The 27,135-nt window shown below is 40.8% G+C and overlaps 1 protein-coding gene across 7 annotated transcripts in view; it reads left to right on the plus strand.

Annotated features, from left to right (window-relative positions):
- Nucleotides 1–26,675, plus strand: part of PDE4D (phosphodiesterase 4D) — a 1,058,382-nt gene extending 1,031,707 nt beyond the window's left edge. For all 7 annotated transcript variants that reach the window (XM_075932865.2, XM_075932866.2, XM_006139667.5 and 4 more), the window contains 9 exons: nucleotides 2,550–2,643; nucleotides 7,308–7,480; nucleotides 10,172–10,270; nucleotides 10,361–10,525; nucleotides 14,022–14,121; nucleotides 20,070–20,224; nucleotides 20,611–20,733; nucleotides 21,248–21,430; nucleotides 22,123–26,675. In XM_075932865.2, the coding sequence (XP_075788980.1) occupies nucleotides 2,550–2,643; nucleotides 7,308–7,480; nucleotides 10,172–10,270; nucleotides 10,361–10,525; nucleotides 14,022–14,121; nucleotides 20,070–20,224; nucleotides 20,611–20,733; nucleotides 21,248–21,430; nucleotides 22,123–22,533 (1,503 nt within the window). In that variant the 3' untranslated portion in view covers nucleotides 22,534–26,675. The remainder of the gene's footprint in view (nucleotides 1–2,549; nucleotides 2,644–7,307; nucleotides 7,481–10,171; nucleotides 10,271–10,360; nucleotides 10,526–14,021; nucleotides 14,122–20,069; nucleotides 20,225–20,610; nucleotides 20,734–21,247; nucleotides 21,431–22,122) is intronic.
- The last annotated feature ends 460 nt before the right edge of the window (nucleotides 26,676–27,135 follow it).

Genomic DNA, 27,135 nt, shown 5'->3' on the forward strand with positions numbered 1-27,135 from the left:
CTGAAACATATCTTTAGTGTTAAATGAGGAATTACTGTACACCTTTATATGGATAATAAGAATATCCAGTTAGAGGCTTTGGCAGCAATTCAAAGAACTTGGGGCTCTGGCTGCTGGGAGTTTGAATTGCTGGACCTTTGCTCCCTCTTTCCCCCCTCAGAGGGCCTGCTTTGAAGCCTCTGCCATTACCCCTTGCCAGAGACATGGTCGTGGTCTAAGTGATCATTGATCTGATCCAGTGGGCAAGTCCTATTTTCCATTGCTTAAAAAGAAGTAATAAAAAACCCCCACTGCAACATGGCTTTGTTATGGGTTTAGAGTAAAGAAGAGATACTGGTATATTTGATCCTTCCTAGAAAATATCTGAGCTTAGTCTGAGCTATTTAAAAAAAAACTTGAGAAAAATTGTAAAATGCATAGTAATAAACCATATGGAAAGCGTGAGAGTATGTTTATGATAGAGAACTACAGCAGAGAGTTGTTCAAAAATGATGGTTTCCCATTCCTTAGCACAATTAAAGTGTGTTCCTCTGTGTATATATAAAATATAACCGATAGGATAAGTCTAGACTACAGGCTTTTGTCGACAGAGGCTTTGTCAACAGATACTGTTGACAAAGCTTCTGTTGACAAAGAGCGTCTAGACTACAGCCAGTTCTGTTGACAAAGCAAGCCACTTTGTCGACATGAGAGTGTAGACGCAAAGAACAGTGTAGATGCAATAACGTCTTCTGTCAACAGAATTCTGTCGACAAAAGGCATTATTCCTCATAGAATGAGGTTTACCGCCGTCGACAAAACTGCCAAGTTCTGTCGATGTTATGTCGACAAAAGTCCACTTTTGTCAACAAAACCCTGTAGTCTAGACACACCCTTAGTTATTTCTCTCCAAATTTAAAATTCTGAAGACTGAAATAATAAAAATAGTTACAGTCATAGAATCATAGAATCAAGGGCTGGAAGAGACTTCAGGAGGTCATTAAGTCCAACCCCCTGCCCAAAGCAGGATCAGCCCCAACTAATCATCCCAGACCAGGAGCAACCTGAGGCCGGCTGCGGCAGCTGGCGCCCCAGGCGGAAGGCACAATCGGCACCCCCGCCTGCATGGCCGTCAATGGCTGTGACCTCATCATCCGGTGCCAGGGCGCCCCATGACGTCATCATCAGGCGCCCCGGGCCGGTGGCGCCCTAGATGACTACCTAGTCTGCCTATGCTCACGGGCCGCCCCTGTCCCAGACAAGACTTCATCAAGCGGAGACTTTAAAACCTCTATGGATGGCGATTCTGCCACCTCCTTAGGTAACTCATTCCAGTGATCCACCACCCTCCTAGTAAAATAGTTTTTCCTAATATCCAACCTAGACCTCCCCCACTACAACTTTAAAACGTTGCTCCTTGTTCTATCATCTGTCACCACTGAGATCAGCCTCTCTCCATCCTCTTTGGAACCCCCCTTTAGGTAGTATCACACACTACACAATTTTCCCTTCTGTAGACTAAATAAGCCCAAATCCGTCAGCCTCTCCTCATAAGTCACGTGCTCCAGCCTCCTAATCATTTTTGTTGATTTCTGCTGGACTCCAGTATGTCCAGGTCCTTTCTGTAACAGGGAGCCCAGAATTGGACACAATACTCAGATGTGGCCTCACCTGCGCCGAATAAAGAGGAATAATCACGTCTCTAGATCTGCTGACAATGCTCCTCCTAATGCGTCCTAATAAGCCATTAGCCTTCTTGGCTACCAGGGCACACTGTTGACTCATATTCAGCTTCTCATTCTCTGTAATCCCCAGGTCCTTTTCTGCTGAACTGCTGCTTAGTCAGTCAGTCCCCAGCCTGTAGCAGTCCTTCCTAAATACAGGACTCTGCACTTGTCCTTGTTGAACCTCATCAGATTTATTTTGGCCCAATCCTCCAATTTGTCTAGGTCACTCTGGACCCTATCCCTATGCTCCTGCGTATTTACCTCTCCTCCTAGCTTACTATCATCCATGAACTTGCTGAGGATGCAATCCATCCCCTCTTCCAGATTATTAATAAAGATGTTGAACAAAACTGGATCCAGAACCGACCCTTGTGGCATTCTGTTTGACACCAACCATCAACCAGACATCAAGCCATTGATCACTACCCTTGGAGCTTGACAATCTAGCCAGCTTTCTATCCACCTTACAGTCCATTTATCCAAACCATACTTCCTTAACTTGCTGACAAGAATACTGTGGGAGACTGTGTGTGGGGGAAACAGTGAGAGACCGTCAGGTATGCACGTGCTTGTGGTTACATTTTTCAGTAGCTGACATGGACCGAATGTCTCTGACACTGAATCTTTGGAGAAATATCTGTTTTAAAATTCTGCCTTCTAACCATGGAGAAGTTCTGAAGTAAAGCAATATTATTTTGCATTGTTCTTTTTACAGTTCATCTCTCAGTCTACTTTATCTTTTAAATGCAATATATTTATTTATTATAAATAAATTAAATTTTCTCATTCTAAGTTAACCATTTCTTGACAGTTAACATGCTTTTTTCTTCTTTTCTTTTCCAGTTTAAAAGAATGCTCAACAGGGAGTTGACCCACTTATCTGAAATGAGCCGATCAGGCAATCAGGTCTCAGAATATATATCAAATACGTTCTTAGGTAAGAATATTATGGGAGTGATTTATCTTTTTAGTAGTTATGTGTTTTGTAAATTCCACTGTTCAGTATTTCGATGCAGAGATCAGGTCTCATAGGCTATGTCTAGACTGCAGGCTTCTTTCGAAAGAGGCTCTTTCGAAAGCATCTTTCGAAAGAGCCTCTTTCGAAAGATCGCGTCTAGACTGCAGGCGGATCTTTCAAAAGAGAAATCCGCTTTTTCGAAAGAGAGCACCCAGCGAGTCTGGATGCTCTCTTTCGAAGACGGCATATTTACATTGAAGAACGCCTTCTTTCGAAAGAGGAACTTTCGAAAGAAGGCGTTCTTCCTCGTAAATTGAGGTTTACCGCCATCGAAAGAAAAGCCGCGTTCTTTCGAAATAATTTCGAAAGAACGCGGCTTGAGTCTGGACGCAGGGGAAGTTTTTTCGGGAAAAGGCTACTTTTCCCGAAAAAACCCCTGAGTCTGGACACGGCCATAGATAAAATGATCTATCCTGTATACATTGTTGCACATATACATTTTGTGTTGCTGCTCTGTTCAGAAAGTTGTTGAGCGCTGTAGTAAAGTATTCTGGTTAAAAACCTATATCTATGTATTCCCATGCACTATAGTAGTTAACATGAAATAATCTTACAGATTACAAAAATAATTGAGGAGGGATTAGTATAGTGAATTGCTTAATAGATTTTAAAATTATCATTGCACTTAGTACCCATTTTGCCCAGTGAAGAAGTTGTACAATTATATGGTGAAAGCTTTGTTATCTGGTACTCATGGGAAATGGGGGTTGACGGGTAATTGAATGTGCCATGTAGCAACACATTTCTCTCGTCCCACATGCTACCAGCAGATCTAACTCCCAGCAGCTTGAGGTAGTCTGAGGGTGAAGGAGGTGCCTGCTGATGACATCAGCCAACAGTGCCAGCTATTAGAAGCACCACAACCGCTGGCTAGACAAGCTTGATGCGCCTGAAGATGCAGCAGTATTGTGGCTGAGGGCAATGCCAGTTAACAATGTTTTCCAGATAACACAGTGCTGGATAACAAAGCTTTCACTGTACTATAAAGGCATCTTGATCTGATGAAAATTCATAGCAAACCCAAACTCACTAAATCTCTCAGCACGTGGTGCATTGGCATTCCCCATTTACAAATAGAGTGTGTCTAGACTACAGGATTTTTTTGAAAAAAGTGGCCTTTTTTCAAAAAAACTTCCCCTGAATATAAACTGCTGCCACGTTCTTTGGAAAGTACAGGCAGTCCCCGGGTTACGTACAAGATAGGGACTGTAGGTTTGTTCTTAAGTTGAATCTGTATGTAAGTCGGAACTGGCGTCCAGATTCAGCTGCTGCTGAAACTGATCAGTTTCAACAGCGGCTGAATCTGGACGCCAGTTCTGACTTACATACAGATTCAACTTAAGAACCCCAGGCTCTGCAGACCAGGGGGACGGGGAGCAAAGCAGAGCAAAGCCGCGGAGCACGCGGGCAGCGGACAGCCCAGACGGTTTTCTTTTCAGTTATTCACTGTTTCAGTAGAATGCCCAGATTCACCTGCACAGGAAAGTTATCTGTCTCTGTGAGAAGTGGAGCTCTATTGTACAGTTTCAGAAATATTTAAAAGCTGAGGATAAGGTTGCCTGAGGAGATGACCCACTTAGAAGATGCCTCTCACATTCTCCAACTGAAAAGACTGAGCTATCAGCATCTTTGCATGATTTCATGTGAAAAATTAAGACTCATTTTGACAGGAATAAGAAAATTCAGCTGTCTGCCTTTCACATGTGACCTGCAGCTTTCAAGCAGAATAAGCTCTGGAGAGACAAACACTTTGAATCTATTGAGAATGAATGTTGTCTTTCTGTGGTTGGCATCCAAATAAAAAAACAATATTTTCAAAAATAAAGGAAATTCAAGTGGGTAATCTCAGTTACAGAACTGTCCTTAAATATATAATAATCAGATTATTAATAATTAGATAATAGATTCAGAACAATGATGTGTGGAAGGAAAATGTTCATATATAAACAGTGTGATTAACCAGTTCTCTTTCAGGGTATGTCTACACTACCCCGCTAGTTCGAACTAGCGGGGTAATGTATGCATACCGCACTTGCTAATGAAGCCCGGGATTTGAATTTCCCGGGCTTCATTAGCATAAGCGGGGAGCCGCCATTTTTAAATCCCCGCTGCTTCGAACCCCGTGTAGCGCGGCTACACGGGGCTCGAACTAGGTAGTTCGGACTAGGGTGCCTATTCCGAACTACCGGTACACCTCGTTTCACAAGGAGTAACGGTAGTTCGGAATAGGAACCTAGTCCGAACTACCTAGTTCGAGCCCCGTGTAGCCGCGCTACACGGGGTTCGAAGCAGCGGGGATTTAAAAATGGCGGCTCCCCGCTTATGCTAATGAAGCCCGGGAAATTCAAATCCTGGCTTCATTAGCAAGTGCGGTATGCATACATTACCCTCCTAGTTCGAACTAGGAGGGTAGTGTAGACATACCCTCAGATAGATAACGTACGAGGATCTAGCAGCCAATACAATCTGCTGTAAAAACCATATCAATACAGGAAAGTTTCTCAGTTTAAACTTTAAAAAGATGCTCAGTACTCATACCATTAGCTTCCCATATTTAAAAAAATATGAGGAAATCCCATGGAATTCCACAGCAGTTCAGAAACCTTTTGAACAGACACTTCTTTTCACTTGAACTAATCTGACAACTCAGTTTATAATCCTCCCTGTTGATGGATCTAAACTTTGTGCATATGGCTGAAACCATAAACATCAAGGCATGCACACGAGTCACTGCTCTTCATCTGTTATGTCTTTGCAGCAGTCAAAAACTCTTCTCCCCTTCCTCCTTTGCTTTTCTGATTGGTCAGAGAGTGGAGCGGAGGAGAAGGAACTCTGCTGCAGGCTAAGAAACTTGGTAACATTTTCTTTGTTGCAGTGATTTGTTCAAAATTCTGTGCAATTTCCAGTAAATGCAAACTCCTGAAAGGTAGACAGTAAAAACTGCAGAAGCAAACACAGCAATACAGAGATGGCATTGAATTCCCTATACAATTTCAGTTTCTCCAATAAAGATGACCAGCACTAGAAGAGAAAAGATATTTGGACTTTTTTGGGAGCGGGGGGGGGGGGGTATCTGTATGTAAACATATTCACGGTCAGAAAGTTGGTTGGCTTGTTTTAGAAGTGTGTTTTTAATTATTTTCTGTGATAATTTTTGTGTTAAATTATCAGTCCTTGATTTTCCTGGTTGTGCTGGACTAAAGAACACGTGGTTGTATTATATTACAAAAGATAAGCTTGAGAAATTGAGAAGGACACATTTTTAATCAGACTGTTTATAACATTATTTGCTTAGGGTGTTTGTTTGTTTGTTTGTTTGTTTGTTTGTTTGTTTGTTTGTTTGTTTGAATGAGTGAGTGAGGGTTTGGTTTTGGTTTTTGGGTAGATTGTTTTGTTTAAAAATTGGGAGAAAATACCTCTGATTCAATTACTTTCACATGTCATACTCTTTCTCTTCAGTTGAGGTGTGAAAATGACATGTTTTTCAATTCACCAGTCATAAATCAAAAACAAAAGATCAGGACTTGCTATCCCTCTTATTTCTAAGAAAAAAAGAAAAATGCTTTTTTAAATCTTTTCATATCTCCTTTTATGTATCATAAGGAAGCAAAAAGACCAAAACCACTTTTTTTTTCTCTGCATTGTAAGCCATATTGCAGGTCACTTAGGCTAACTTGAAAACCTTTAACATTCAACAATATTCCATTGATTTAAAGCACAAAAGGAAGGGTTTTTAATGAAGGGAGAAAGTTCAGATACTACTTAATTAAATTAGTATATATAGGAAAAATAGATTTAATATTTAAATCTTCCAGGCTTCATTGCTTTCCAGCTGCTTGAAGTTGTGCAGATAAAAATAGCACTGTGGATGGGTTTGGTTGGAGCTTGGGTTGTGAGACCCACCTCCTCTCAGAATCTCACAATCCAGGCTCCAGCCCAAATCCCAAACATCTACATTGCAGTTTTATAGCCCCATAGCCGATGTCCGTGAGCCTCAGTAAACACAGGCTGCCTTCAAGCTGTAGCTAACAGGGCTTTCAGATTCTGGCAGTTCAGAAACCATGGGCAACCTGATTTCCTGGCTGCTGTTTCCAGAAGTTTGAAATGAAATTTTGTTATTTTTTCATTCCAATTCAGAACTGTATTATTATTATTATTATTATTATTATTTTATTTTGTAATGTCCCATGGAAAGACAATTCTACTTTTTGGCCAGGTCTACTACTTTCTTTTTATGAAAAAGATTACCTCCTTACACGATGTTAGGAGAGGATGGACAATGCAGCCACAAATTACGCTCAAATCATGCTCTTCAGAAACGGAACAACCTTTAGAATAATTAAATAACCTTTTGAATAATGCAGTGTTCTATAAAGTTGAACTTAGTTTCTTGTTCAATTGCTTTTAATTTCTGATCATTATTAGTCTCCATGTTTGGCTCAAAAAGACACAGAATGATAATAGAAGAATTATAGTGTACACAAAATCAATCTTAACCACTAAGAACAACAAAAATATGTAATTTTATAAGTATAGGGAGTGACTGACCTTCAGAATTATTGTTTTCTTTCCTTTCTTCAAAGACAAACAACATGAAGTGGAAATCCCTTCTCCAACACAGAAGGAGAAAGAGAAAAAGAAGAGGCCTATGTCCCAGATCAGTGGAGTGAAAAAATTGATGCATAGCTCCAGTTTAACAAATTCCAGTATCCCCAAATTTGGCGTTAAAACGGAACAAGAAGACATTCTTGCCAAGGTAAGGAAGATTTAAGCTACCAAGGCCTGAGAAACTTATCATGCAATTTAATTAACTTGTGAGGTTGTCAAACAAACTATAGTGTATTACCCCATACTCTTTCCACAGCTTTTGTTTTCAAGGGCTAATACCAGATTCTGATTTCACTTAGGCAAGTGTAAATCAGGAACACTGAAAACTCTGAGGCTGTCTACACATTGGCACCCTTTTCTGGAAAAGGGATGCTAATGAGACACTTCGGAATTGCAAATGCCACGGGGGATTTAAATATCCCCCGCGTCATTTGCATGAACATGGCTGCCGCTTTTTTCCGGCTCGGGGTTTTGCCGGAGAAAAGCGCCAGTCTAGATGGGATCTTGCGGAAAATAAGCCCTTTTCTGGAAGATCCCTTATTCCTACTTGAAAGTAGTGTAGACATACCCTGAGTGTATAATATATTTCTGTTCCAAAAGGAGCACAGTGAGGGGGTTTTCTACTGGAGGAGTACTTAATGTAAAATAAATAAGCATTGTGTATGTGGTAATAAGGCCTTTATGTATAAATCGTATCAGCAACCTAAATATCAAACTTTCATTTGAGCACTAGCAAATAATCAAAATATATAGCATTGGTATCATTTTGAAACTCCACAAATATATATACCATTAGCTGCATTATTTCCTATTATACAATCAATTACATCCATTTTTAAAAGTAAAATTTTCCCCCAGAATATTGGATCATGTATTAGTTAGACTGCCCTTGCCATAACTCAGCATTTGCCATAAATTGAGTATTCGTTCACTTGCAGATTTGTGCATTTTCAGATATGTTTATCCTTGTTTTTAGGAACTTCCTCCTTTATCTGAACATTCTGCTCCTCAGAATACACACAATATGTGAGCTAGGCAGTAGAACTGAAGCATCTCTGAAGGTTTCCTTCTAGTTCAGTGGTTCTCAAACTGCGGTCGGTGGACCACTAGTGTTCTGTAGCTGCCTTGCAGGTGGGCCGCAGCTCAAGATCAGCCCCCATCAATCTCTCCCTCCCCCTGCAGCAGGGAATCCTTGCTGGAACTTGAGCCCTCTCTTCCTCCCCGAGGTTGCAGTGCTAGCACCAGCTTCCTGCTGAAGGGGCAGGAGGAGAATGCCATGAGTCTCCCCACTGGATCTGGCTCACAGGGAACAAGTGGAGCCAGAAGTGGCTTCATATGCTGCCACTCCCGCTCTTCCCTTCCCCTCCTCCCTTCACCTGGGGGAACAGCAGCTCATGGACTTGCTGCCTAGAAGCTTTTCCTGCTGCTCCCATTGGCCAAAATCCCCTCATGCCCAGACCCCGCACCTTCCTGCTGAGACCCCTCAGCCCACTTCTGCACCCTCCCTACTGGCCAGACACTCTACTCCTAGCCTGCTCCTGCACCCTCCCTTGCTCCTGTCCTCTTCCCCCAGCCATATACTCTACTCCCAAACTGCTCCTGCATCCACCTCCCACCCAGACCTTGCACCCACACTCTCCTGTACCCCACCTCCCGCCCAGATCCTGCATCCCCATCCCTATCCCACTCACTGGCAGTCCTATCCTGCACACTGAACCCCTCATTTTGGGTCCACCCCAAATCCTAGTGGGATCCACAAAATCCACTAAACTTGGAACCCCAGAAGAATTCATCTGGTCTATGAGAAGCCCTGAACATCAGTCCTCCCTGTTCCTCCCACTCCTCCCCCCGCCCTCACTTTGGGGCGAGAGTGCCAGGGGAGTGAGATGTCTCAGTCGGGGGCCACATCAGTGAGGGCTGGGCAGTTTTGAAGGAGTTTTTTTTACTTGTCATTTGTATGGTCTCTGGCTGATTTTTCTGTGCTTCAGTGGCCCCTGACCCACTCCTGCTATAAATATAGAGAATGTTGAAACCTTTTGTGTTGGAAATAAGTTAATATTTTACTTTATTTAAAATGAAGTTTGGTAAAGTAACATGAGAAAGTTAAATCCTTAATCTGCTTAATAGTTTCAATTAATATTCTCTTTCTTACTGGTAAATTAAACAGTCCACCCTAGCTGTAGCAGTAGCAAAATGGCTTGGGCATAATCATGTAATTAATGGCAAGTTTCCATTAGCAACAGGTGATCCAAGGAAAAGTTTGCATTAAGTGGTATGGTCCACAGGCTAAAAAGTTTGAGAACCACTGTTCTAGCTGAAATTTGCCATTACTAGGCAAAATGTATCATAACTAGCAAATTGCATGAGTTCAGCTCGTTAAAGCTACTGTAGCATTTCTCCCCCCAGAGCAACCTGCTTAAAAGAAAGACACTACCTGTTAAAATCTAGAAAATTGGTAGCTGCAAATTCAGATATTAGCAAGTGGGTTGGTAGCAGCAGCATTCATTGTTTCAGAGGGGTCAGGATATTCTTTTCACAAGTTTCAGAGGGTTAGCCATGTTAGTCTATTTCAGGAAAAAAAATAAAAGTGTCTTGCACTTTAAAGGCTAACAGATTTGGACATAAGCTTTCAGGGGCTGGAGCCTGTTACGTCAGATGTAGCTTATGCCTAAATACATTTATTAGTCTTCAAGGTGCTACAGGATTCCTCATTATTATTTTACAGGTCCCAACCAGTTTGCAGCTTGAATCTTCATTCAGTTGTAGCTATTTCAAACAAAAAATAAATGGAAAATTAAGTATTTGATTGAAAAGTTTCTGTTGCTTAATTTCGTTCTAGGAACTAGAAGATGTGAACAAATGGGGCCTGCATGTTTTCAGAATAGCAGAACTATCTGGAAACCGACCTCTGACGGTCATCATGAATACCATTTTCCAGGTGAGCAATATGGAAGCAGCACTGGTACTCTTTGTAAATCAATTGTTACATTCCATATTTACTTAATTGTTTCCCCCTTTCTTCCTCCAGGAACGGGATTTGTTAAAAACATTTAAAATTCCAGTAGACACTTTAATAACTTACTTGATGACTCTAGAAGACCATTACCATGCAGATGTCGCATATCACAACAACATACATGCTGCAGATGTTGTTCAATCTACCCACGTTCTGCTATCAACTCCAGCTTTAGAGGTAATTCTACACATCCATGGAAAAGGGGAGAGGGAAATACATGCAAAATAGCAAAGATTCTTCTAAGATAAATATAAATGATCCCTGTGCCTATAATACAATGGTTTTTTTTTGTAATATAGTTTCCTTTCTTTTCTAAAGGAATGTAGTGAAGACCCTACTTAGATTTACTTACTTAGATTTGTCCAGTGACTAGTGCTAAATCAACCACATCCTGTTGGTAACATGATAGTTTTGATCATCTACTTTTAGCTACAGGTTGTGTCCTGTCATTTCCCATATTGAACTCTCATTGAAACCAATGGGAATTATACAGCAAAGGAAATGACAGGATGTGTTTCCCTAAGTAATATTATGCAATATTCCTTTTCATTTTTACATTTTTCTGTCCACAAGGCCACATTTATATTTTTCTGCTTTTCTAAACTGAATTTCTCTAATATTCCCTCCACCATGAAGCTTAAAATACGCAGGAAATATTCCCCCCATACATTAAATCCGTAATGGTATGGGTTGAACCTCACAAATCCGGAACTCTTTGAGTATGTCTAGACTACATGGCTCCGTCGATGGAGTCATGTAGATGAGTTTACTAGACATAGGAAAATGAAGCAGCAATTTAAATAATCAACGCTTCATTTACATTAAAATGGTCTCCGCGCTGTGCCGATCAGCTGTTTGGTGGCACAGTGGGGCAGCCTGGACGCGCCGCGGTCGACAAGGGAAACCTTTGTCGACCGCTCTGGTAAACCTCATTTCACAGGGCATAATGGAGTGGTCGACAGAGGCTTCCCTTGTCGACCGTGGCGCATCCAGACTGCCCCGCTGTGCAGCCAAACATCTGATCAGCACAGCGTGGTGGCCATTTTGATGTAAATGAACTGGCGATTATTTAAATCGCTGCTTCATTTTCCTATGTCTGGTAAACTCATCTACATGGCTCCGTCGACAGAGCCATGTAGTCTAGACATACCCTTTGGTCCGGCAACATCCGTGGTCCAGCAGGGCCACAGATGTTGCTGGATCAAAGAGCTCCAGAGGTGGGAGCATGAGCCAGCTGAGACAGCGTGAGCTAGGGAACCCTGGCTAGGCCAGCAGTGTCTGGACCAGGGTGATGGCCGGGGGAGCTTCCACCCCGGCCAAGTAACCCCTAGTGTGGCTGGGGAATCCCGGCCCCAGCTGGGAAACCACAGCTGCAGTGGGTTCTGGTGGCAGGCAGCCTGACCAGGGATCTCCCCCCTCCTACCCCTCTCTTCAGCAGTAGGGAACCCCCGGATACCTCTGATGGCAGTGGGGCCAGATTGGGCAGTCTTGACCACAGAATCTGTGGCTGAAGCGGGGCTGGCAGAGGTGGGCAGCCCCAGCTGGGGAACCACAGGGAATTCCCAGTGGCAGCAGGGCTGGCCCTATCACCAGGGTGGTGTGGCTGGGCGATCCCAGCTGTGGAACTCCTGGTGGTAGTGGGGTTGGGGGAGGCTGGGTGGCCCCAGCCTAGGAACCCTGGAGAACACCATGTGGCAGCATGGCTAGCAGCAGACAGGCTGTCCCACTGGGGACTCCGGGAAACCTTGGGACAGTGTGTGGGCAGCAGGGTGGGGAGCCTGTGCCAGGTCAGCGTTAGTGGGGCAAACAGCAGGGCAGGCAGCCTGAGGGAGAGGAGCCTGGGAACAGAGCAGCCAACAGGGGAGTACCAACCTCTCCTGATCCAGCAAATTCCCTGGTTTGGGACACCTCAGGTCCTGAGGATGCTAGATCAGGGAGGTCCAACTTGTAGTCTATTGTGTTAAAAAAAACCTCTTGAAATCCAGACTTTTTAAAATTGAATCCTCTTTACATGAGCTGTTTAAAGGAAAGCTTGTCTCTGAGGTGAAAGGAAGTTAGAGAAATGTTGGAATACTTCAGCCCTGTGTCTGAATGCCTCATCCATCCCTTGCCTTCCCTTTGTAGTGAATGAATCTGAAGAGCTCTAGGGATCTCTGAGAGGTCTGTTGGCTCCTAAAAGAATCAGTCCTCTTTGAGAAGATTTCCCTCATGGCAGGAAGAAGGCTCAGCTTCAGTTCATAAATGTGTTACCTCATGCTTCAGTGGGCAACCATATTGATTGTCAGTAACATGACTTGATTTGTTGTCTCAGTTATCCTTCACAGTCTTATTTTCAGCACAGTGTTTGAGTCAGTAAAATACTAATATCTCCTTGAATACTGTTGTTTATAGTTAATTTTCATGACTTCTAAAAGGAGAATCAAAAAGTTGTTGGATCCATACCTTGCAGCCTACAGATATTAAACTGATAAGAACAGATACTACACTTGATCTTAGCCATCATTTGGGAGGAATACTCCCTTTTAACATAGCCAATACATATTATATGTTGATAATATAAGCATGCTTAATGCACCATAAATATACTACCTGGGTAACACCATAGATAGGGCCATTCCACATTCATAGCCATGAAAAATGCATCATGGATCAGGAAGTCTGGTCTCCCACCATGAAATCTGGTCTTTTGTGTGCTTTTACCCTATAATAAAGATTTCACAGGAGACCAGTGTTTCTCAAATTGGGGGTCCTGACCCAAAGGAGTTGCAGGGCATCACAAGGTTATTTTTAGGGTGGTCATGGTATTGCCAACCTTACTTCAATGTTGACTTCAGAACTGTGCAGCCAGAGAATGGCAGTTGCTGACTGAGGGCCCCGCTCTGCAGGCAACAACACAGAATTGAGGGTGGCAATACCATACCATGCCATCCTTATATCTGCGTTGCTTCTGGCAGCAACTCTGCCTTCAGAGCTGGGCTCCCGGCTTGCAGCTGCCACTCTCCAAGTGCGCAGCTCTGAAGGCAGTGCCGCTACAAGCACCAGTGCAGAAGGGTAGCAGTACCATAACAACCCCCACATACATACACACAATAAACTTGTGCACATATACACACAAATCACAACTCTTTTTTAGCTCAGGACTCCTAGAATTACAAGGCTATGACATTTCAGATTGAAATAGCTGAAATCATGGTATTTATGATTACAGTATTAAAATCTATGACCATGAAATTGACCAGTGTGGGCCATTAATTTGGTAGGGCCTTAACCATAGTGTGTAATAATGACTTAGACCAAAATCTTCAAACCTGGGTAGATATTAAGGTTTAGGTGCCTATCAATATTTAGTGTACTCAGTATATGATCTTGTTTATGGATAGGTGCTGAAAACCCCACATTTGTTTGATTCCATTGAATTTAGGGGGCTTTCAGTACCAAATTTGAAATGGCTTGTATATGTAATAGACTATTTTCCATGGCTTTATTATATTTAACATATATTTAACTTTTTGAAGTACCTGTTCTATTTAAACTATGTTTAAAGAGTTTTTATTTGTTTATCATTTTATTTTTTCAAATATTAGTTTTTAAACTTTAAAAATCAATGCATTGTCCTTCTACTGAAAACGCAGTTTCCTCAGTTAGTAACTGTTTCTATTGTATGATTTTCCAGGCGGTGTTCACTGATCTGGAGATTCTTGCTGCAATTTTTGCTAGTGCAATACATGATGTTGATCACCCTGGGGTTTCAAACCAATTTCTTATCAACACAAGTAAGCATAGGGGTTATTTTTTCTAATATTTACAATTTTCTGCTTGGTATCCTATAAATCATGTACATAGAAAATGCTTCCCGGGTGGGCTGTGTGGTGGCTGCCCAAAACTGAAGCCAGGCTGTGGTGCAGCTACTCCTGGGGCTGGGGTCCCCTGCATCTCTCTTCCTGCTCCCACACCTCTTTTGCCTCTCAGAGCCTCCTGACCCCAACCCTCTGCCCCCTGTCCCCCTCCCCACATGTCACTGTCCCACTCCCACCCCCACCACCTCACTCCCTGCAAACCCTGGTTGCTGGCAGCAGCTCCCCAGGTGGAGACTCCTAGCCAGCCCCGTGAGGCACAGCCTGAGGCAGTCCCTGCCCTGCACACAGGCTGCCTAGGGAGTTGGGCAGGGAGGGCATGTCTTCTTCTCCCCAAGAGGTGGGGGGGGGGGTGCTACCTAGGAGTGTCTCTTGGGGACGGTGCCACAGGTGCACACATCCAAAGAAGCACACATGACCTCATTGTTAGCACACAAGACAAAACTCACTCCGCTCATGGATGGAAAATCTGAGAGGGAACACTGGTGACAGACCCCTATATGAACAAGGAAGCAGGGAGAGGTGGAGCAGCCTACTACCTCCTCTGAATATTAAGTCCAGTGTACCAGTGATTTGTTCTGCCTTGCTCAGCTCTGTGCTACAGTATTACACGAATCCTCCCAGTTTTCTACTAAAGATGAACATGACTTTTATTTTTTAAGATCAGATTGTAATAACTCTACTGAATAGCACCTTGCTCCATGTGTAACCTCATTGATTTGAATGGAACTATTTGTGGAGTAAGACATTATACAACATGCATAAGGTAGCACAGTGTGGATCAATGTAAGTTTCTTTATACAGCACTAGAAGATTTACCCAGTGTTTTTGGATCCTTAACTCATGGGCAAGCTCCATGAGTGCATGTTTCCCAGCTGGACAGGTCCAGGTTTGTCCACCCCATGCATGCCTCAGGCAGTGTGAGGAATGTAGCAAACTGTGCATTTTCCCTTTGCTCACAGACAAAGGGGAACAGCCAGCAATGTCCCCATACAAATTAGAGGTGGGGAGCGTCACCCTAAAGGGTGCCTGGGGGGGTGGGACAAAGGAGGGAGGGCGCACCCCCAGCCAGCCCTTTTTACTAGCCTAGTGATTCTCTTTCTTTTCTGTATGTCTTTATGAGAAGCAGCCCCATTCAAAGCACATCCCATTTCCTGGCACAACCAACCCATACCTTGCTGTAAATTGTGATAAGAAGAAGCTGTACACTGAATGTAGTGGCCCTAGCTCTTACTGTTTAGGAAAAATTCTTGAACAAACAGACAGACAGACAGATAATTGTTTTTGCCATCCCTTTTACAGCAGCTAACCAGAAATATCAAGGTTGAAATTACATTGAGGCTCTGAGAAAGATCAAGAAAATGGAATCCTATCTGTGGATGTATCATTAACCCATCTATGTACCTATTAGTAGACATGTAGTTAATTTCTGCACTTGACTGACTCTATTGCACCAGTGCTAGGATGCCATGATCCTGCAGTCTCAGGAAGGGTGTTCCAGCATTTACTTTTTTGCTGTTATGGGTTCCAATCACACCCTGAACATTATTTGAATTTATTTTTATGTGCTTTCACGGCCTAAGGGCTACCCTCTAGTGAAATACAAATGAGTGACTCATCCATAAGGCGGAGAATTGGGAATGTCACAGACATTTCGAAGCTACATTGATAACAACTGCACTTCCAACAGCTCAGCATAAGAGCAGACTGAACCAGGCTTCGTATACAAAATAGCATTTAATATTAAAACTCTGAAGATGTATAAAACCATTTTCTAGGTGTACTCAATGATAACATGCTATTACGATGGCATGAACCTGCCACAGAATTAGATGAATTTAGGTTAATTTAAGTAAAAGCATTTGGGTCTGGGAATTATTTTTATTGATTTCTGGGGATATTGCTGAATTTTTGTGTGATTACCATTGGGAGACTGGGAGTATGTCTACACTACAACGTTAATTCAAACTAACTTAGTTCGAATTAGTTAATTCGAACTAAGCTAATTCGAACTAACGGATCCAGACTAAAAAACTAGTTCGAATTAGCGTTTTGGTAGGAGTGGTGTCCCTGCCCAAGGTTTGTGGAAGGCTGGAAATGGATGGCACAAGACAAATGGCTTGGTCACTGTCTTTGGTCCATCCCCTCCAGGGTCCCTAGGGTTGGCCGCTGTCAGCAGACAGGCTACTGGGCTAGATAGACCTTTGGTCTGACCCAGGACGGCCATTGTAAGCTCAGGGCTCAGGGTCGGGGGTCTCACTGGACCCCCTTGATTCTCTTGAACACCTGCTCCTGGGTGGCCAGGCTGGCAGCTCTCCTGCCCTAGATGGCCACTTTCCTGTGCCTAGTGCGGAGATCGTGGACAAGGTCCACGATGTCCGCACTAGCCCAGGCGGGTGCCCGCCTCTTGCAGTCCCGGGCAAGGTCCCGGGAGCCACCAGCCTGGTCCCAGGAAGAGGGGGAGGGCTGGGGGCATCAGGTGGGTGGCTCAATCTGTGCCAGGTGCAGGATCTGCTGGCTGGGTGCTGGCAGGCTTGCACCTGGCACGGGCACCATAGCCAGCCCGTGCCCCTTTAAGGGGTCCGGGGACAGGAGGGGGGCAGAAGAGTTTCCCTGGTGTTGGCCAGAGTGGCCACCAGGGAAACCTGGGGAGGGCTAGCCTCCCACTAGTTCGAATTAAGGGGCTACACACCCCTTAATTCGAACTAGCTAGTTCGAACTAGGCTTAATCCTCATAAAATGAGGTTTTCCTAGTTCGAACTAAGCGCTCCGTTAGTTCGAATTAAATTCGAACTAACGGAGCGCTAGTGTAGCGCCTATGAAAGTTAGTTCGAACTAACGTCTGTTAGTTTGAACCAACTTTGTAGTGTAGACATACCCTAGCTAACTAAAGGAACTGGTGGTGTTATATAAAGCTTTTCACTTCAGTTCAAATCCAGCCCACCTATCTATAGAGTCATTCAGTGACTTATAACAGTGTTTCTCAACCAGTGATACGAGTACCCTTGGGGTAATTGAGAAAAGTCTGGGGGATACGTCAACACAACTGAAATTTGGAGAAAACTGAATTTTTGTTTTAAGTTTTACAGTGCTTTATTATTTTTGTACTTTTACACTAAAAAATGTCATTGTCTACCAGGCTACAATTAAGTTGTTTAAACAAATGTGTTGCAAAGGTAGAAAAAAATGTTGAGTGTCTGAAAACTAGGTACTAGGGGTACTTATAATTTTTTTAAAGGGGTACTTTATAAAAAAAAAGATTGAGAAACACTGACTTATAAGAAACGAGACTGTCATCTTAGTTTAGTTATACTGGACAAGTTTCCACATTACATTTGGCATAATTTGCACTCTTGTTGGCAGAGTAAAGAGAAACCAGGGATTTCAGGACAATGGAGACTGCACAGTAGTATCCCCCCACCAGGATAGCATTCCCTGCCAATTAGGTTGGAAAAGCACTGCTATGGCACTGTATAGAAGTCTATTCTGTCAATACATGCGTTTTATTCACTCTGTGGATAAACAGAGAATGTCAGTCTCCAAAAAGGTTCTCACGGCTGCTCTTTTTACAGATATTAAATTCAGTGGGGATTCTAAGGCTATGTCTAGACTGCAAGCCTCTTTCAAAAGAGGCTTTTTTGAAAGATACTTTTGAAAAAACCTCTCTCGAAAAAGAGTGTCTAAACTACATCCAGTACTTTCGAAAATAAAAGCCACTTTTCGAAAGAGAGCACCCAGGCAGTCTGGATGCTCCCTTTCGAAAAAGCACAGTTTTCATTACATAGAGCCTTTTTTCGAAAGAGAATTTTTGGAAAAAAAAAAAGCATTATTCCTTGTAAAACGAGATTTTCTGCAGTCGTAAAAACTGCCATGTTCTTTCAATTTACTTTCAAAAGAACGCGGCAGCAGTTAGACGCAGGAGAAGTTTTTTCGAAAAAGGCCACTTTTTTCGAAAAAAACTCTGTAGTCTAGACTCACCCTAAAAGGAATAGAGACGAACACTAGAAAATGCATCACCATCCTGAGAGACAAAGAAATCCCCCAAACAGAGGAACAATTTGTCTAAGGGTATATATAGTGATTTATGGCATCCAAGATGTCTGCCACTGACCGGGAGAGATATAGCTAGGGCACTGAGAAGAGACACAAACTCTTTGCACCCTCCGATCAGGCTGTCTGGCAAAGGTCCCTTGGAAATGTGGGAATTAAAGGTGCTCCCCCCTCAACTGTAATCCATGAGAGAGAGCAACTAAGTCTATTAAGCCATACAGTTTTCTTTAGCCTTTTTCCACAAACATACTGGGAATCGCTAATATTGAATAACATGTGCTACTTTTTTCTTCTGCAGTGATTAGAAATGTTAACATATGCAAGCCACCCACAGGGTCCCAACCTCTCTTACAGTAGCGTTGAGCACTCCTTACAGCCTTGACCTCCAGAAAGGCTGTTTATCGTGCAATTTTTCACTCTCCTTGAAAAAATAGCAAATAAACATGCTTACAGATTTTTGTGTGAAAGATGAAAGGGCTGTTGTTTGACAAACAAGGACTTTTTCTTTGCTATTATGGCTTTTCTGCCTTCAGGACAAAGAAAGGTAGAGGAAGGATTTCCTGAATCACAAGATTCACGTGTTCGGTACAGGAGAGTGAGACAGCAGGAGAATGCATAATAAAGGTCCTGAAATCTGAACACAGGAGCCTTTATGTGCAACCCATTGAGCTGAAAGGATTTTGGACTACAGTGTTCATTTAAAAAAAAAAAAAACAAGGACAGAGTGTAGAACAAACCAATGCACAGATAGATTAAGATACAGAAACTGTAATAAACAGAAATTTATGTCAATAAATGACAAGCGTGATTGCATAGAAAGTATTATTTTTCAAGAACGCAATCATTATAGGCCATTTATACAAAGGCTTGTAAACTGGTAGTGTGTGTAAAATTTAGCTTTGCTCCTGCACATTTGCTCTTCATTTTCAAAGTAGGTTAATCTGCCTAAATTGATGCATGCAGATATTTACAAGGTATTTTCCCCGGGGTGTTGCTATTTTCACTGCTTTATAGACAGGGTTAAGAATATTCACATTTGAAAAAGAAGCATTCGGCCACAAGTGATGAGTTGCATACAATTCAGTTATTGGCACAGGTAATTGCTTAAGGCCATATGGCTCTGCAAGAGAATACCGAGAAAAACCGTTGATATAGTCCAGTCACCCACCTCCCAAAATATGTTGTTTTCAAATACTAATGACCCATTTACTTCTGCAATTGTTGAAGTGAATATGTTAAAAATTAAGCTGCTTGTTGTGTGCCTGAACCAGGACAAATCCTTAGCTTTGTTTTCCTGGCTCTGAGTTATAGACAGATGCAAGTTCATTTGTATAATAATTGTATTAGAAGTTATGTGTACCATATTTTCTATCTGATTTGTTGCATATGTGGGAGGGGTTTTAAAAGTACTGATCTGATTCTGTATATTTGTTCCTCAGATTCCTTTGCTTCAGTTTGTTAGGGTTTTCTGGAATTTTAAGCCTACTTCATCAGTTCCAGTAGTTTCTGACTTACATAAAACTTGTTTCATCTGTAAGCCAAAATAGCTATTTAAGGGAGATAAGGAAAAAAAGTTCTCTCTAAATCCTGTTACAAACATTGTGAATGGACTTTTCTGCATTACCATGTGATGAGATTCCAAATGGTAAATCAAAGAAAGGGTTAGATTGACCTGCAGCCTGTGATGATTAAGAAAAGTACTGTTCTAAATATTAGAGTAGTAAGTGCTTTTTACCTGTGTTGGCAATCTGAGAAATCAAAAATAACCTGGGGGAATACAAGCTTTGTTAAAATTCTGCCTCATGACTGTCTCGCAGACTCTGAACTTGCCTTGATGTATAATGACTCATCGGTATTGGAGAACCATCATTTAGCTGTGGGTTTCAAGTTGCTGCAAGAGGAGAACTGTGACATTTTCCAGAATTTGACCAAAAAACAAAGACAATCGCTGAGGAAAATGGTCATTGACATTGTGAGTTATTTCCCATTTCTAATGCATTCCAACTAGATTAACAAAATAAATCTTAGATAGTTTTCTGATACATTATGTACACTAAAACACATAATGCAAGCAATGCAATGAACACTGCATTATGTATCAAGCATGTATGTTGAGCTCCTTTCAAGTTAAAATGAAAGGCTGGCATGAACAACAGCTTTATACCATGGGGAACCCTAGTTAAGAAAAATATTTATATAGTCATTTATGTGGATTGTGGTTTCCCTCCATACCTCCTCTATAAAAAACCCCGACAACATAAACCTCTGCCTTTTTGTGATTTGGGCTCTGTCATGTTCAAATATTGAAAAAAATAATTTACTCATTTTAGTTGATAATGTTTTGTCTTTGCCTTCAAGGTCCTTGCAACAGACATGTCTAAACATATGAATCTGTTGGCTGATTTGAAAACTATGGTTGAAACCAAGAAAGTGACAAGTTCTGGGGTTCTACTTCTTGATAACTATTCAGACAGAATTCAGGTAAGACCATCCATGCTAAAAATGGTCATTTGCCTTCATTTACTAGTTTCCCCAGTCCTACATTCTCAACTCATAACACTCTCCCTTTCCTTTCAAACATGTCTGTTAATTAGCCACAAGTGCCATGTTTGCATTCAGTAGCACATTATGTTGTGCATTGACCAGTGATTTGGTTGAGCTTTAAAGTAGGAAAATATTTTTTCAGTGTTTAATTTGCTGTGGCCTGACCTCTAAGCATCTTTGAACCTGATCAGTCTTGCACTTAAACATTTTCTATTTCTCAATATAGACAGAAGGTGTAAACGTGAGATAATTTGTGGCTATTAATGCAAGTGTGGAAAACACACATAGTCACATTCCATTTCTGCTATACAGAATAAATGCTTCACTACCTGTATTTTCAAGATTCTGTTTCACAGCCACCAAATGTGTAAATGGAAAAAAAGAGCTTTTCATCTCTAGTGTTAATAACACAGGAGGTGCTCAGTAGATAATATATATTTGTCCATTTTAGGTTCTACAAAATATGGTGCACTGTGCAGATCTAAGCAATCCAACCAAACCACTTCAGCTCTACCGCCAGTGGACCGACAGAATAATGGAAGAGTTCTTTCGTCAAGGAGACAGGGAAAGAGAGAGGGGCATGGAGATAAGTCCCATGTGTGATAAGCACAATGCATCTGTAGAGAAATCACAGGTAATGCATTTGAAATAAGAATGAGATAAGCAATTGATAAGAATCAATAAGCAATTGATTCTAATAAACTTGGATTTTCGCCACTTGCTTTGTTTTATATGCATTGGTTTCTGCATGTATGTTGTTGGATTTTTTTCCCCTTTAATTAATGCAGCTTTTAAGAGGAGTTGAGATTTTCTGCTATTAAAAATAGCTGCGTATAGGCTAAAGAACTCCATCATGGCACTGTTCTGTAATGTGGGATGTGCTATAAGGAGGAGTATGGTGCATTGTTTCCTTAAACTTCCCATTAAACACACAATAGTATATAAAATAGCTGATTAGCTCAAGAGAGAGGATTGAGTTGCTGGGAATTGCATTTAAAAATAAACCTTTTCCAATATCCATTTCCCATTCATACAAAATAGAAAGCTAATGAGTCTGCTACAAAAGCTGTTGAGTATGCTACAAAAACCCATTGTCCTCGTATACTAGCATGGCTTCTTTTCAGGTTTCTTACACATATGATAACCAGTGTGTCTATGTCTGGTAACAGTGCACTCAGACATTTTATTCCGTTCATTTGGCAAGGAATTAACATTAGGAGCCACTGTCCTAGCATTTCTGTTTTGTTTTATAACCTAAATGCGTGGTTTTTTTCTTGTGAATAAGATATTCATCCTAATTTTGTCTTGTGACATTGCTTGGAACAGGTGGGGTTTATAGACTACATTGTTCATCCTCTCTGGGAGACGTGGGCAGATCTTGTTCACCCTGATGCCCAGGATATTTTGGACACCCTGGAGGACAATCGTGAATGGTACCAGAGCACAATCCCTCAGAGCCCTTCTCCTGCTCCTGATGACCAGGAAGAGGGTCGGCAGGGCCAAACTGAAAAATTCCAGTTTGAACTGACGTTGGAGGAAGATGGTGAATCAGACACTGAAAAGGACAGTGGAAGTCAAGTGGAAGAAGATACCAGCTGCAGTGATTCCAAGACTCTTTGTACCCAAGACTCAGAATCCACTGAAATTCCTCTTGATGAGCAAGTAGGTGAAGAAGTGGAAGAGGAGAGCCACACAGAACCTTGCATACTAGAGGAAGATCATTCTCCTGACACGTAACAGTGTGAAGACTCAGTTTCTTTATCTCTGTCTCTGTCTCTCTTTTTTTAATTAGAAAATTGTTTCCAAAGTGCATGTCATATGCCACAACCATGGTTGCAGCTCACTGTCACCTGCCAGGATGTTTGTTGATAAAAACTGACCTTTATTACTAAGTTTGGCACTCAGGAATATTGTAACCAGAATTTCACCTCCATGGCATCAGAGAGCAAAGGGGAAAACATCCATGAACTGCATTTTAATAAGATATCCACTTGGCAGATTTGATTACAGAAATCAGGTCTCTAAAGTGGTTTCAGAGGAGTACAGCCTATCAACAAAAGGCTGGTATCCATTGGGTGTTTTGTGTAATTTTTTATTTCACAAGCAAAGCATTGAGTAACATTTACCATCCGAGTTTTAAGAAAACAGCCAGAGAATGAACTGAGGTTTCTAATGGAAAACAGATGCCTATGAATAATGGGACACAACATGAATCTGTTACCTATAGGAAGATGAGCTGTGGAAATTGCATAATTTTCTAATTTCAAGTCTTCCTAATATATGACTGAAAAAAATAAAGTGTGGCCAAGTGGGTTGCACTGACCTCTGCATTTTGTATTATATGTAAAACAGAGATCTTTTGTAGAGCTTACTTTTATTATTAAATGTATTGAGGTATTCTATTTAAAGAAAAAAACACCTTTAGAACTTCATCTGCCGCTGGTTATTTTTTTCCAAAGAGTAACTTGCAAGTTTTCAGTACAGATCTGTGCAACACTGGATAATACTTCTAGTTATCTAGTTATAGAATTTATTTTATTTTTGTTTTGCACGTTAGATTTTTATAGTGTTGATTTGAGCTGTAAAAATCCGTTGTTTTATATACCAATGACTTCCATGAAATACTTTTGGTTATGCTGCAGGAAAAACTTTCAGTGGGACGGAATTCATTTTTGTATATTTTTAGTATAATTTTCTCAAACAAACAACAGAAGTCTGCATTGTGCTTTTGTCTTCACAGTGGAGCTGACCCTGTAACCCCTCCCATACTTACACAGGTAGTTCCACTGAAACCCATGGGACCACTCATGTGGGAGTGGGCCTAGTATGAAAAAGTGATGAACCATCTCTTTATACGAACATAACATTTATCTTTAATAAAATTAGTCCCATTACAATATCACTCTGAGGCTGGGAACTGGAGATTATTAAATAAGAACAACCTAATTAAACATATAGAATATTTGCTGTGGCAAAAGAGTAGAGTCTTTCCTATTTTGTTTCCCTTAAAACGCGGGGGGTGGGGAGTTCAGACATTTGGGCAGTAATTTCTGTTTAGTGGGCACATGGCTCATCCCAGAAGTGTGCATGTGTCTTTAAAAATAACAATTAGCATATTTTTCAGAACTCCTTTAAAAAAAAGTAAGCCAATAATTCTTGGAAAGGTTTGGATTTACCACATTATTTCACAATTTCAACATATTTTTCCTCCTTTTTTCCATGTTGTGCTGAAAGGATCCTACTTTAAATCTGATCCCTACCTCTGTCTTCTGTAGTTTAGAAGGAAAAAGAGGGTTATAGTGTCATGCTTGTCATTAAACAGTTCTACTGACAGGTCATGTGTCATGGGGGAATTAATCTCTTATGGTTGACTCTTTATTAAGACTAATTTTGATGAGTGAGTTTGGAAAACAACTACTGTAGATTCTTTCTGTGACAAATTCTGGTCAAATGACAAGGCATAATTGCTTTTTGAAAAGATGAAATGGAAATGGCACTTATTTCCTTTGCTTGAGTTCCAAGTTGAACCAGAGAATGTATAGGAAATGAATAAGGGGTTATACCACTGTCAAAGACCTAGGATAACCCCCTCCCAATTAAAAAAAGTTGGGTAATGGTTTAGCTTTCAAATGCATTTAGCATTTTTCTGTCTCCAGGTCATAGTTTTACCTGCCTTTAGCCCTGAAAGGGCTTTATCTACGAAGATACCAAAGGCAGAAAGTAAATGGAGATATCTCTGCCATGCTGATAGGAGCTTCAGGCTCTTTTCTTTCCCTCGCCATCTGCCCCGTGAAGCACACTCCCATCCAAAAATCCTTTCAATCCCCAAGAGTGCCTATAATTTTAATAATGAAAAAAGCAATATAAATTCCAAAAATCAATATGGACCTGAAAGGGTTTTACATCTGCACTAATTGAAAACAAAAAGGCTTAAAGAAAATACCACCACATTGTGAAATATACACCCATACACATGGACAATCAAGTAGAAAAAGACATGATTTCTTAGAGCCAGGGATCTAATGCACTGTACAATCTTTTTTTTCTTTTTCGTTGCCAAAGTGTGTTTTAGCATTGCACACTGCTTTAACAACAATACAATTTACAAGTGGCTTTACATGTTCTAAATATTTTTGCCATAAGTAAATGCAATGAGTTGGGTACTGAATGGGAATACAAGAAAAACCTGCATTTGCTTGTAACAGTACATTTTAGCTTGCAAGTTACTGTACTCAGTAATGCTGTATTTGTTATTTTTAGGGGGGTTTGCGTCATTCTTAAAATTCATGAGCAAATACAGGTAGAACAAATTGCATTCAAAGTTTTTAAACAAAAATTGAATGAAATGGATTTTACAGGAAGATTTGACAATTCTTTTAAAATGCATTATTTATTTTATTTTGTGCCATGCATTTTTCTCACCAAATGACCTTACCTGTAATACAGTCTTGTTTGTCTCTGTTTACAACCATGTATTTATTGTAATGTACATACTGTAATGTTAATTGTAAATTATCAGTTTATTATAACATCATCCTTTATAGGTTGGTGTTGCTATATTTGGAAACTCTTGGTGAGAGAATGAATATTATGTATACATATTCCTTGTACATTTTTTCTCCTGTAATATATTCTGTGTCACCTTAGAGCTTGTTTATGGAAGATTCGAGAAAAACTATAAAATACATAAAGATATATAAATTTAAAAGCTGCAGGTCTTTGGTCCCAGGGCTGTGCCTTAACTTTGAACAATATTTTCTTCTGTTCTGCTGCATTTGAAAGTAAGGTAGTTGTGGGACTAGGGCTGGGCATTCCTACAATACTTTTAGTAGTTAATGCTTTGAGTCACCGGCATACACTAATATGTACAATACTACAACCTGTTTTCATTCATGACCACATTTGAAAGTCAAGCTTTTCTATACCTACAGTGGTGTAATTGCGATGTCTACCTGATTGTTTTCTTTCCACTTTTAAAGGCTATAATCAGGGATTACTTCAGCTATTACCTGTTCATTTTTTGAAGTTAACACAATAATTTGAAACAATACTGCACAAATAGACATTGAACAGTTCTAATAACTCATTTGGTTCTTAGGCACATAGGAAAATTAATCAGACTTCATATGCATTATTTTGGCAATGGTCCTTCATGCTCCTTCCTTATTTAGCTGTACAGGAAGTATATTATACTACTGTATAACCATAAGAGTAGGGCAAAAGATAACTTGAAACCTTGGAAATGCTTTCCAACACTAATATTAGTGTTATAAGCAGCCAAAGTTTTCCTATTTGTAGATGTACCTAAGGCTTTTGTACATGTGTGCATAATGTAGATGCACTAGGTGTAAAGGATGTCTGTAACCCTTTAAATAACACTAGTATTAGTTTTGCAGAATTGGACTCTTCTTAGCATGTCACTGAAACACCACAGTTGCTGTAGGCCAGTTAGGACTCCTGATAGCAATTAAGTTGCTAGTGTAAGAGACATACCTCTTTTCCACTCCATTGATGCCCAGCCCTTGTAGCATGTGACTGTTCAGTGAAAGGAGAGATTCTTTTTCAAGGAAAAACAGAGCCTCCTTTTTGACACAAACTGTAGATTTTAGCAGCCCTGGCCCAAAGGAATTTGATTGCTTTTGTTTTAAACAGTATAAAAGGGACATTATAATAACTGAAATCCTGAACAATTTTTTGTTTTAATTTGGTTTTCTTTTGGGTAAGTCTTTAGACTGGCAACTTGTGTGAACATGGCAAATGATTAGTCTTTCTATGATTTCTTAGTCTCTCTTACAGCCTATGGAGTAGTACTGTACATCAATATCTTCATATGAATTTTTATATGCAATGGAAATAAAAGCATGGGTTGATTCTGCCTAGATCCTGTACTGGACTTTTTTGCAAATAAAGTTTATTGTACACAGCAAGTGCCATCAATAACAACACTTTTTAAAATATAACTGAATGCAATACGACTTAGATTAGTACACTTCCATGACCATATGATATACCATGTAACAAGTAAATTAGGAAAGGGTCAATTAAGCAAAGAGTTTATCCCAACAAACAGCATTGAAGAAAGGGTCTAATCCAGTAAGGTGCTAAACACTTCACAAAATAAAACTTGTTCTTGATTCCATTGAAGATCATTGCAATTGCCACTGCCTTTAGTGGGAGTAGGAACAAGTCCAGAGAAAGAAAGGGCTTATCTTTAAAAGATCTGACACACTGAGTTTCCTTGGTGGAGCAATAAATTGAGATAGCAGAAAGGAAGAGGAGTTTCTCTAGCAAAATATTTACAAGACAACTCCTTGTCTAAATGGATGATATCACAATGGT

The sequence above is a fragment of the Pelodiscus sinensis genome, chromosome 6 (genome assembly GCF_052426305.1).
Source record: "Pelodiscus sinensis isolate ZL-2025 chromosome 6, ASM5242630v1, whole genome shotgun sequence".
Taxonomy (NCBI): Eukaryota; Metazoa; Chordata; order Testudines; family Trionychidae; genus Pelodiscus; species Pelodiscus sinensis.